Raw genomic sequence first — 13,148 nt, forward strand, 5'->3', positions numbered from 1 at the left:
TAATTTTCAACAACTTTTTGAGACGCCCCGTGAAGAATGATTTTATTTACAGCCCGTGCGATCGCTTTCCTGGTTTCACCTCCAGATAATCGGAATCACTGAAATTATTTATCAAGTGTGAGACGTGTTCGAGGGGAAAACATTTGTCCCGAACTGTCCTCCGGGTTGCCGGCGTTTTCCATCAGATCAGGTTGCTACGGGCAACGCTCGGGTTTCTTTTTCGCTACCGGACTTGGCATTCTTGTAATCTGTGTAATTACAGGCAACTGACGCCATGACCATTTCAAATTCAATATTCAAATGTTTTAAGTTTCTCTTAATGCTGCTCGATGAGATTTGCTCCCGTCCTCCGGGCCACACGGAGCACTTGTCAAGTCAATCAGTGGTGTGAGATCTTTAAAATGGGCCACTTTATTATCCGGTGGAAGCTGAAGTTGTGTGGAAAATACTTCGAGTAGTGATTTATGTTCTTTTTTTTTTTTTTTAATGATTCATGAGTGGAATTGCAGCTAAATTTCAGGTAGGCCGGTGTGGATTGACGGTTGTTGATTGTTGACTGCTAACTCGTGATTGTCTTAAGAGTTGCATTGTGAGCGGTATTTACTTTTTGAGAAGCTTGTACCAGAGGTTTTGACATTTTTGAATGATTAATCAACGATCAGAATTATGTCAAAGCAGTATTTATTTTTGCTGAATCATCATTGGAGCTGCAAAAATAATAATCCTGGGATTTTCCACGTTGTGTTTGATGAATCCGTGAATACTGTTGGTTTTTGTAAAGAATTTACAAAATACACAAAATTTAACTTTCAAAAGACCTACACATATGATCTTACTTGGTACCCGGATCATCTTTCCCATAAATTGGCAACGAGTACATTCCTTTCCAAAGATTTAATTATGAAAAAAAACCTTTTTGCCATGAAAAGCAGACATAACAGGATAAACTAGCTGCTATCAAAACAAATAACAGCTAATATATCTATATACAGTAGCAGATGGAAATCCTTATTTTAGGAAAGACTCCCAAAACAGAGCAGGTTTTCTCCCCGGATACGGTTATGTTATGGGATCATCTATTTAAGCCCGTAATCCCTCTCTAATCAGGAATATTCAGTGTACGCTCATAGACAATTTGCTGAAATGACATAGTTATTGTGTCGTTACAAAAGATGCTGTTGTGTCTGAGGAGGGTGAACATGCCTTTTAGCAGGAGTGAACACACTTTGGTCCAAACCAGATGTCTCCCGGTGGCGGCGCAGCGCTGGGCGTGATGCCTCTGCTGACTCAGCTGCCTCTCCTCCTGAACACGGCGGTGGGCTTCAGGCTGTGTCCCGGCAACTGTCTCTGCTACGAGTCCTCGGACTCGGTGGACTGCAGGTCTCGCGGGCTGGTCCGGGTCCCTGCCGTCGTCCCGCACGACGCCTGGCTGCTGGACGTGAGCGGCAACAAGATGACGGAGGTGCGCACCGGGTCCTTCACGGGGCTCTGGTCTCTCAGGATCCTCCTGATGTCCAACAACAGCATCCACACTCTGCAGCCACAGGTACCAACACAACAGCTGTCTAATGGTGAATGTGCTGTGTTTAAAGGACAATTTAAAACCTTCAGTGAACGTGACAATACATACAGTGGGTACGGAAAGTATTCAGACCCCTTTAAATGTTTCACTCTTTGTTTCATTGCAGCCATTTGCTAAAATCAAAAAAGTTCATTTTATTTCTCATTAATGTACACTCAGCACCCCATCTTGACAGAAAAAAACAGAAATGTAGAAATTTGTGCAAATTTATTAAAAAAGAAAAACTGGAATATCACATGGTCATAAGTATTTTGTTATTTTAGCTGTGTGCTTAGGGTCATTGTCTTGTTGGAAGGTGAACCTTCGGCCCAGTCTGAGGTCCAGAGCACTCTGGAAGAGGTTTTCTTCCAGGATATCTCTGTACTTGGCCGCATTCATCTTTCCTTCAATTGCAACCGGTCGTCCTGTCCCTGCAGCTGAAAAACACCCCCATAGCATGATGCTGCCACCACCATGTTTCACTGTTGGGATTGTATTGAGCAGGTGATGAGCAGTGCCTGGTTTTCTCCACACATACCGCTTAGAATTAACACCAAAAAGTTCAATCTTGGTCTCATCAGACCAGAGAATCTTATTTCTCATAGTCTGGGAGTCCTTCATGTGTTTTTTGGCAAACTCTATGCGGGCTTTCATATGTCTTGCACTGAGGAGAGGCTTCCGTCGGGCCACTCTGCCATAAAGCCCCGACTGGTGGAGGGCTGCAGTGATAGTTGACTTTGTGGAACTTTCTCCCATCTCCCTACTGCATCTCTGGAGCTCAGCCACAGTGATCTTTGGGTTCTTCTTTACCTCTCTCACCAAGGCTCTTCTCCCACGATTGCTCAGTTTGGCTGGACGGCCAGGTCTAGGAAGAGTTCTGGTCGTCCCAAACTTCTTCCATTTAAGGATTATGGAGGCCACTGTGCTCTTAGGAACCTTGAGTGCTGCAGAAATTATTTTGTAACCTTGGCCAGATCTGTGCCTTGCCACAATTCTGTCTCTGAGCTCCTTGGACAGTTCCTTCGGCCTCATGATTCTCATTTGCTCTGACATGCACTGTGAGCTGTAAGGTCTTATATAGACAGGTGTGTGCCTTTCCTAATCAAGTCCAATCAGTTTAATTAAACACAGCTGGACTCCAATGAAGGAGTAGAACCATCTCAAGGAGGATCAGAAGGAAATGGACAGCATGTGAGTTAAATATGAGTGTCACAGCAAAGGGTCTGAATACTTATGACCATGTGATATTTCAGTTTTTCTTTTTTAATAAATTTGCACAAATTTCTACATTTCTGTTTTTTTCTGTCAAGATGGGGTGCTGAGTGTACATTAATGAGAAATAAAATGAACTTTTTTGATTTTAGCAAATGGCTGCAATGAAACAAAGAGTGAAAAATTTAAAGGGGTCTGAATACTTTCCGTACCCACTGTATTATATATATATTTAGATTGTAATCTCGTTGGTCTTTGTATGAAAATCTTTTTACATTTTACTGTACCAAGTAACCAAACTGGGAAACCAAGGCTACATCGAATGATGATTTTTTTTTTTTTATCATCAATTTATCTATAGCATTTTTTTTTTCAATCAAACATAAACCTATAGTCAGTAATTCCTGCATCAGAGCCCTCATCTTCAGATTTTTCTCTTTGTCCAATCAACAATCACAGATTTTCATTTTAATGCTAGAAAAGCAGCACATTGTCACAACTGAGGAGCTAAAATGAACAAATTGTTGATATTGTTGCATAATAAATGAAGAAATTAATTCATCAATTGCTATAAAAACTGTTGATAATGTGTTTGTTTTTGTTTTCTTGTCAATTGGCTACTCAATTAATTGCTTCAGCTCAACTGTGCCAATAATGTAGTGGAGTGAAAACTATACGCAATCTGAAATGTTGTAGAATAGAAGTATGATGCAGTAAATAATACCAAAACACAAAGTACGCTCCATTCTTGAGGGAACGTATCAGGTTCCATCGCTGTCTTTGAAACGGTGATCAGCTGATTTAAAACAGAGCAATGTCTACTTTCTAATCTGCTTGTTGCTTCCAGTCTCTGTCCTCGCTGCAGTTTCTGGAGAGGCTGGACCTGAGCTTTAACCGGCTGCGTCGGCTCCCCGGTGACTTCTCTCGGAGTCTGTCCTCCCTCCGGGAGCTCCGGCTGGACCACAACCTGCTGCAGCGCCTCGACTCCGCCTCGCTGGCAGACTCTGAAGACCTGAGGAAGCTGGACCTCAGCTACAACCGCATCCAGGCGCTGGACGTCGGGGACTTCAGCAGCCTGCCCCGTCTGAGCCTCCTCAACCTGGAGGCAAACCGGCTGAACGTGCTGCGAGACGGCGTGCCGAGCAGGCAGCAGAGCCTGGAGGTGCTGCCGCTCGGCCGCAACAACGTGTCGGCGATCGGAGCCGAGGCTCCGGCTCCTCTGTGGAGCCCGGCTCTGCTCGGCCTCCAGGGAAACCAGCTGACGCACATCAAGTTCAAGACCTTCCTGCAGCTGCAGACCACCAGCACCAACCTTCAGATGTCCTCCAACCCGTGGACCTGTGACTGCGAGCTGCAGCGCGTCTTCTCCAAGATCCAGCATGTTCGACACCTGCACGTGGAGGACTACCGGGACGTCGTCTGTCACAACCCCCTCCCCACCTGGCCGGCGGCTCCCTGGCCTCTCTGGACAGCGGGCTGTGTGTGGTTGAGACGGCCTCGATGTTCGTCATCACTGTCACCGTGATGGTCGCTGTGATTTGGACCATCATCAAAGCAGAGCGCAGCAGCAACAAAAACAACAACAACAACAACAAGCAATCCGTAAGTGATGCAGAGTCTCAGAGTGACGAAAAATGACTAATTCTATTTATAGTCAGCGGTTCTGGGACTAACTTGCGGCCCGGGATCGGACGCTGCTGCAAAATAGCCGGAAGTCAACTGCAATCTATCCTCCACCAATCTATGTTTATTTATCATTCTTTTTGTAGATGTTTTTATTTTTATGGCAAGAACAATAGCAAAAAGAAAGATAAAACGTGCAGAATATCCTTTAGAATACTGAAAACAAGCAAAGTTGACAGCATAAATCATTTATTGATATAGTTTTGCAGTAATCAATCCCAATTATAGGAAGAATTTACATACATCTTAAGTAGCAGGTCTATGATTATCTTCTTAATTGAAAGGCATTGATTACACCTAAATATGAAAATAAAATAAGCCCTTGACTTTTTGCCTTCAGCCAAATGCGTGACAGCAAAACAAAAAATGAGCAGTGAAAAAAAATAACATTTTTTAAATTTCCATCACTAGTTAAAATCTACCATGGGTGGGTAACTTTAAATTAAAGTCATTTTGACATTTTCTTTGCGCTGACTCAGCTACATGCACCGTCAAGACTTTATACCTATTTAATCAGCCCACCCGGTAATTGTGCTTACTTAAACATGCTGCTCCGTTGTGGACACAAGAAATCCCTCACATTCAGTTTCATCCCGAGCAACACTTCATTTTATGTTGCGTATATTTGACCTTTATGTAGGTCGTAGCAAAATAATCCGTTTAAACTGCGTTATTCAGTGAAGAGGAAACTCAGGACGATGACAAATTCAGAGATTTGAACAATGTCTTTCAAAAAGCTGTGTTTATCAAATTGAATTAAAACCTTACGTACATTCGTAGGTATTAACAAGTTAAAAGCAACGCGTGTTTATTGCCAAATGGCCAGCGTGGCCCTCCCACGTCATAATCAATACACCGTAAAATACCCTTTATCTGTCAAATATTTAAACCATTTAAGACTTCTTTTTGGAGAAAAAGTTCCCTGTAGATGTAAAATACAAATTGTCAGTGTCATGTTTCAGAGCATAGCAGAAACAAAAATGTAAACATGGATACAAATAAATTATTTTTAAAAAAAAGGAAGCTTGTTTTCTCTTTCGGCGCGGACAATCGACGTAGCGCACGTCCGCCCGCCTCCGCTCGGAGCGTTCGGATCCTGAGCGACGGCAGCTTTTGAGTGCGAAGTCGCGCCGTGACCGAACGACCTCGTCGCTTGCGGACACCTCGGTCTGTAAAAGTTGCCTCGGAGAGCACGGGGGGGGGGGTGGGGGGGGGGGGGGGGGCTTCAGCCGTCGGTAGCCAGGATCAGCACGGCGCCGAAGATGCCCACGTTGTGGCCTATCAGCTTCATCTGGTTCCAGAACTCCACCTTGCGAGTGTGGTGCCAGTAGCCCACGTTGCCGTCGATGAGCAGGACCACCAGAGGGAGGACGGTGGCCAGGATCTGAGCGGCCAGGCGGATGTAGCAGCCCGAGAGGAAGGCCAGAGCCAGAACCCCGAACAGCACCTCCAGCAGCATCACGGTGATCTCTCCTCCAACGATGTGGTCCACATAGGCCAGCCTGTCCTCTTTGCTGTGTTGCAGGGAGTACACCTAGTGGCGAGAAAGTGGTACTGCGGCATTTAAAATATCCGGGAATCTAACTTTGGTTTGTACTCTATTTGAGCTTGTTAACCTTTAAAGGAAAACTGTGATTTAAATGTTATCGACAGAACTAGAGTGTATAATGCTTCTTTTTGTTGTGTGTGTCTAACCTACAGTCCACAACCTAAAGATATTCAGTTTATAAAGATGCAAACCTTTACATTTTCTTTTGAACTTTTTGCTTATTAGTTGCAACTAACAATTATTTTCAGTAGTATTGGAATTGTTTTTCTTGATTAAGAATTTTTTTTAAGACTTTGTGTTTTGTGTACAGTTACTAAAGTAAAGATAAATTAACTGTTTTATACTTAAAAATCTCTAGATATACTGAAAAATGATACATCTTGTAAAATGTCTTAGTTTTGTCCAAAGCACAAATATATTCTGGACCCAATCAATGCCTTTAACACTTTATAATCAAATGAAGTGCTGGTTGATATCCTTGAATGATCACTTTCACTTCTGCAGCTGTAGGAACCATCAGACTAAATCTGGCGGTTCACATTGTAATGTTTAGGTCTCTGTAAAATGCACTTCATGCTGCTTTTGGATAGAAATAATCTACAAGTGAGTTTTTACCATGCAGATGAGATAGACTCCCAGAAAAACCTGTCCGGTCGACTGCAGCGATCTGCTGCGAGGTTTCTGACGGTACACTTCCCCGGCGCCGCTGGCCAGAACCATAAAGCCTCCGATGACGGCCAGCGCTCGGGAATACATGCGGACCTGCGGGGAAACGAGGTTTCGGGACGATGTGAGTGACACGAGTCTCCGGTGTGTAAGTAAATCCACCGTCAAGACGAGCAGCGGTGAAACCAGATCCAATTTACTGACTGTGAACCACAGGGTGCCGCTCACCTTCAGCCAGTCCCCGTAATGCACCTGCTGTCCGACGTAGGATGCGTAAGTACTGACGGCCAGCTGGACGGCGGCAGCCATCGCAAACCACCTCCTCTTCACCCCAAACGACATGAAGCTGGCGCAGAGGACCGCGGCCGCCATGTCGACGTACAGGTACGGCACGTGGATGTCTGGTTTCCTGGAGGTGACAAAGAAGCAAGAATGATTGATTCAGTTATTATTTATTATTGTTATATATATATATATAATATATATATATATATATTGTCTGTCCTATACTTTATTGATTATTTAAATACAAGCTGTATGTAGGAACTGAAATGCACTACTTCTTCTGCATTAACTACTTGAACGTGTTTTGCACGAGTGTTTAATTCTTTATCCAGATTAATCTATAAACTTGTTACGATCACTCATTTAGAAATATATCAACAACAACAAAAAACCGATAATAATTAAGTGTTGCCACATACAAGCTCACAAAATTCAGCTTTATATCAGAAAAAAATAATAGTATTAGTAGTAATAATAATAATATTAATAGTATATTTTTGTGTGTGTGTGTGTGAATCTTCTGTGTGATTTCTTTGTTAGAAAAGTGTAATTAAGGATAATTCAGAGGGGTGTGGTCGCACGAGCTTCACCAACCCACCAGACAGAAACGACACACACCCAGTGAGGTACACGGGACAAACTACAGCCTGCCAGCTGTCCACCTCGAAAATTACAGACCAGACAAAGTGTCATCCTAATTTAAAACAGTCCCATATGGCCTGTTTGGTCAGTCCATCAGCTTCTGACGGAGAAGAGATTTAAAAAAGGAGACTATCTCCTCTTGCAGCAGGAACAACACGTGTCCAACCTTTTAGATAACTATTTTGAAGATGAACGACGGTAATTTCCTCCCAAAAAGTTTTGCCTCCCCAGAATGAAGTAGCCAGCTCGGTAGCTACCGCTTCGTTAGCTGCGTCCATTGAACGCCTCGTACCTCTTCGAGTCCGCGCGTTCAGCAAACAGCATCAACATGCTGAAACAGTTCCAGAATCCGAACCGGGTCAAAATAAACGCACCGAGCTGGCTTAGAAACCTCAACATCTGCTTCCTACTGGGACCTGCCATGTTTTGCTCGGTGCCTTTCCGCCAACGATAAAAAAAATTAAAAAAAACTACACACCAAAAGCGCACTTCCGGGCCGTCGATACCTTCACGTGTCAAAATAAAAGCACGCGCGTCTCTACGCGCTTTATTTTTAAGTCGAACGAAAGCGCCGAGGCTCTTATTTTGAAAGAGTTTCCTGTGTCGGTGTAAATACGCCTTCCTATTGGCTGGTAACAGCCGAGGGTGTTCTCAAAAAATGACGGAAATTTCATTCGATAGGACGTCATCCGAAATGTCCTGCAGTTGTCTCACTATAGTATGTAGTCCTAAAAGTTATACAAGCAAATGTCTTCCAATTTTTGTTCTTCTTTTTTTTCAGATTTTTGGACGAAATACCAGCAAAGTTGTGTAACTTTTATAAAGATTACTTTTTAATGAGGTTTTGGATGAAGAAACAGATCGTACTATTATAGTATGACGTTTTGGACGACACACTGTTGTATGACTTTTTCTTCATATTTTAGACGACATACTGTCGTCTTAAGTATTTTTTTTTATTTTTTTGGCCGAAAAAAACGTCATACTGTAGTATGACTTTTTGGTTATTTCTTGGATGAAGAAAAAGTCAGACTTTTGCATGTAGTCCGAAATATGATAAAAAAAAAAAAAAAAAGTCATACTATAGCATGTCGTCTGAAATATGATAAAAAAAAAAAGTCATATTATAGCATGTCGTCTGAAATATGATAAAAAAAGTCATATTATAGCATGTAGTCTGAAATATGATAAAGAAGTCATATTATAGCATGTCGTCTGAAATATGATAAAAAAAAGTCATACTATAGTATGTCGTCTGAAATATGATAAAAAAGTCATACTATAGTATGTAGTCCGAAATATGATAAAAAAGTCATATTATAGCATGTCTTCTGAAAAAAGTCATTTTATAGTATGTCGTCCCGAAATATGATAAAAAAGTCATACTATAGTATGTCGTCTGAAATATGATAAAAAAGTCATATTATAGCATGTAGTCTGAAATATGATAAAAAAGTCATATTATAGCATGTAGTCTGAAATATGATAAAAAAGTCATATTATAGCATGTCTTCTGAAAAAAGTCATTTTATAGTATGTCGTCCGAAATATGATAAAAAAGTCATACTATAGTATGTCGTCTGAAATATGATAAAAAAGTCATATTATAGCATGTAGTCTGAAATATGATAAAAAAGTCATATTATAGCATGTAGTCTGAAATATGATAAAAAAGTCATATTATAGCATGTCGTCTGAAATATGATAAAAAAGTCATATTATAGCATGTAGTCTGAAATATGATAAAGAAGTCATATTATAGCATGTCGTCTGAAATATGATAAAAAAAGTCATACTATAGTATGTCGTCTGAAATATGATAAAAAAGTCATACTATAGTATGTTAGTCCGAAATATGATAAAAAAGTCATATTATAGCATGTCTTCTGAAAAAAGTCATTTTATAGTATGTCGTCCGAAATATGATAAAAAAGTCATACTATAGTATGTCGTCTGAAATATGATAAAAAAGTCATATTATAGCATGTAGTCTGAAATATGATAAAAAAGTCATATTATAGCATGTAGTCTGAAATATGATAAAAAAGTCATATTATAGCATGTCTTCTGAAAAAAGTCATTTTATAGTATGTCGTCCGAAATATGATAAAAAAGTCATACTATAGTATGTCGTCTGAAATATGATAAAAAAGTCATATTATAGCATGTAGTCTGAAATATGATAAAAAAGTCATATTATAGCATGTAGTCTGAAATATGATAAAAAAGTCATATTATAGCATGTCGTCTGAAATATGATAAAAAAGTCATATTATAGCATGTAGTCTGAAATATGATAAAAAAAAGTCATATTATAGCATGTCGTCTGAAATATGATAAAAAAAGTCATACTATAGTATGTCGTCTGAAATATGATAAAAAAGTCATACTATAGTATGTAGTCCGAAATATGATAAAAAAGTCATACTATAGTATGTCGTCTGAAATATGATAAAAAAGTCATATTATAGTATGTCTTCTGAAATATGATAAAAAAGTCATATTATAGCATGTCTTCTGAAAAAAGTCATTTTATAGTATGTCGTCCGAAATATGATAAAAAAGTCATACTATAGTATGTCGTCTGAAATATGACAAAAAAAAAAAGTCATATTATAGCATGTCGTCTGAAATATGATAAAAAAAAAAGTCATATTATAGCATGTCGTCTGAAATATGATAAAAAAAAAGTCATATAGTATGTCGTCCGAAATATGATAAAAAAAAGTCATACTATAGCATGTCGTCTGAAATATGATAAAAAAAAGTCATATAGTATGTCGTCAGAAATATGATAAAAAAAGTCATACTATAACATGTCGTCTGAAATATGATAAAAAAGTCATATTATAGTATGTCGTCTGAAATATGATAAAAAAGTCATACTATAACATGTAGTCTGAAATATGATTAAAAAAAAAGTCATATTATAGTATGTAGTCTGAAATATGATAAAAAAGTCATACTATAGTATGTCGTCTGAAATATGATAAAAAAAATCATATTATAGTATGTCGTCTGAAATATGATAAAAAAGTCATACTATAACATGTAGTCTGAAATATGATTAAAAAAAAAAGTCATATTATAGTATGTAGTCTGAAATATGATAAAAAAGTCATATTATAGCATGTCGTCTGAAATATGATAAAAAAAAGTCATATTATAGCATGTCGTCTGAAATATGATAAAAAAGTCATATCATAGCATGTTGTCTGAAATATGATAAAAAAGTCATATTATAGCATGTCGTCTGAAATATGATAAAAAAAAAGTCATATTATAGCATGTCGTCTGAAATATGATAAAAAAAGTCATATGATAGTATATCTTCTGAAATATGATAAAAAAAAGTCATACTATAGTATGTCGTCTGAAATATGATAAAAAAGTCATATTATAGTATGTCGTCTGAAATATGATAAAAAAGTCATATTATAGTATGTCTTCTGAAATATGATAAAAAAGTCATACTATAGTATGTCGTCTGAAATATGATAAAAAAGTCATATTATAGCATGTCGTCTGAAATATGATAAAAAAAAGTCATATAGTATGTCGTCCGAAATATGATAAAAAAGTCATACTATAGCATGTCGTCTGAAATATGATAAAAAGTCATATAGTATGTCGTCCGAAATATGATAAAAAAGTCATACTATAGCATGTCGTCTGAAATATGATAAAAAAAAAGTCATATTATAGCATGTCGTCCGAAATATGATAAAAAAGTCATACTATAGTATGTCTTCTGAAATATGATAAAAAAGTCATACTATAGTATGTCTTCTGAAATATGATAAAAAAGTCATATTATAGCATGTCGTCTGAAATATGATAAACAAGTCATATTATAGTATGTCGTCTAAAATGTGATAAAAAAAGTCATATTATAGCATGTAGTCTGAAATATGATTAAAAAAAAGTCATACTATAGTATGTCGTCTGAAATATGATTAAACAAAAGTCATATTATAGTATGTCGTCTAAAATTTGATAAAAAAGTCATATTATAGCATGTCGTCTGAAATATGATAAAAAAGTCATATTATAGTATGTCTTCTGAAATATGATTAAAAAAAAAAGTCATACTATAGCATATCGTCTGAAATATTATAAAAAAGTCATACTATAGTATGTCTTCTGAAATATGATAAAAAAGTCATACTATAGTATGTCGTCTGAAATATGATAAACAAGTCATATTATAGTATGTCGTCTAAAATGTGATAAAAAAGTCATATTATAGCATGTAGTCTGAAATATGATTAAAAAAAAAAGTCATACTATAGTATGTCGTCTGAAATATGATTAAACAAAAGTCATATTATAGCATGTCGTCTGAAATATGATAAAAAAGTCATATTATAGTATGTCGTCTGAAATATGATAAAAAAGTCATACTATAGTATGTCGTCTGAAATATGATAAAAAAGTCATATTATAGTATGTCGTCTGAAATATGATAAAAAAGTCATACTATAGTATGTCTTCTGAAATATGATAAAAAAAGTCATACTATAGTATGTCGTCTGAAATATGATAAAAAAAAAAGTCATACTATAGTATGTCTTCTGAAATATGATAAAAAAGTCATATGATAGTATGTCGTCTGAAATATGATTAAAAAAAAAAGTCATATGATAGTATGTCGTCTGAAATATGATAAAAAAGTCATGATAGTATGTCGTCTGAAATATGATAAAAAAGTCATACTATAGCATGTCGTCTAAAATATGATAAAAAAGTCATTATAGCATGTCGTCTGAAATATGATAAAAAAAAAAAAAGTCATATTATAGTATGTCGTCTGAAATATGATAAAAAAGTCATATGATAGTATGTCGTCTGAAATATGATAAAAAAGTCATACTATAGTATATCTTCTGAAATATGATAAAAAAAAAGTCATACTATAGTATGTCGTCTGAAATATGATAAAAAAGTCATATTATAGTATGTCGTCTGAAATATGATAAAAAAGTCATATGATAGTATGTCGTCTGAAATATGATAAAAAAGTCATACTATAGTATGTCGTCTGAAATATGATAAAAAAGTCATATTATAGTATGTCGTCTGAAATATGATAAAAAAGTCATATGATAGTATGTCTTCTGAAATATGATAAAAAAGTCATATTATAGCATGTCGTCTGAAATATGATAAACAAGTCATATTATAGTATGTCGTCTAAAATGTGATAAAAAAAAGTCATATTATAGCATGTAGTCTGAAATATGATTAAAAAAAAGTCATACTATAGTATGTCGTCTGAAATATGATTAAACAAAAGTCATATTATAGTATGTCGTCTAAAATTTGATAAAAAAGTCATATTATAGCATGTCGTCTGAAATATGATAAAAAAGTCATATTATAGTATGTCTTCTGAAATATGATTAAAAAAAAAGTCATACTATAGCATATCGTCTGAAATATTATAAAAAAGTCATACTATAGTATGTCTTCTGAAATATGATAAAAAAGTCATACTATAGTATGTCGTCTGAAATATGATAAACAAGTCATATTATAGTATGTCGTCTA

General features: G+C 36.9%; 2 protein-coding genes across 2 annotated transcripts; one reads left to right on the top strand and one right to left on the bottom strand.

Moving 5' to 3' along the window:
- Positions 1-86: 86 nt before the first annotated feature.
- LOC138204738 (decorin) lies at positions 87-5,616 on the top strand. The gene is given in 3 exon segments (XM_069160191.1): positions 87-1,546; positions 3,621-4,208; positions 4,211-5,616. Coding segments are annotated over 3 exon segments (1,095 nt in total). The 5' UTR covers positions 87-1,240; the 3' UTR covers positions 4,412-5,616.
- Positions 5,617-5,663: 47 nt separating this feature from the next.
- Positions 5,664-8,062, bottom strand: tmem101 (transmembrane protein 101). Its single transcript, XM_069160193.1, has 4 exons — positions 7,891-8,062; positions 6,900-7,080; positions 6,621-6,767; positions 5,664-5,990 (listed from the first exon to the last, which is right to left on the bottom strand). Exons 1-4 carry the CDS (start codon positions 8,019-8,021, stop codon positions 5,682-5,684), a joined length of 768 nt encoding a protein of 255 aa, XP_069016294.1. The 5' UTR covers positions 8,022-8,062; the 3' UTR covers positions 5,664-5,681.
- Between the last annotated feature and the right edge of the window lie 5,086 nt (positions 8,063-13,148).

This window comes from Embiotoca jacksoni, unplaced genomic scaffold, assembly GCF_022577435.1.
Source record: "Embiotoca jacksoni isolate LCO1_2020_lvr unplaced genomic scaffold, fEmbJac1.0.p SCAF_26, whole genome shotgun sequence".
NCBI lineage: Eukaryota > Metazoa > Chordata > Actinopteri > Embiotocidae > Embiotoca > Embiotoca jacksoni.

Coding starts and splice junctions, on each gene's coding strand:
- tmem101 (XM_069160193.1), bottom strand. CDS start 8,021: ATGGCAGGTCCCAGTAGGAAGCAGATGTTGAGGTTTCTAAGCCAGCTC. Junction 7,081..7,890: donor GAACGCGCGGACTCGAAGAG/GTACGAGGCGTT, acceptor TGTCACCTCCAG/GAAACCAGACATCCACGTGC. Junction 5,991..6,620: donor GAGTCTATCTCATCTGCATG/GTAAAAACTCAC, acceptor TCTCGCCACTAG/GTGTACTCCCTGCAACACAG.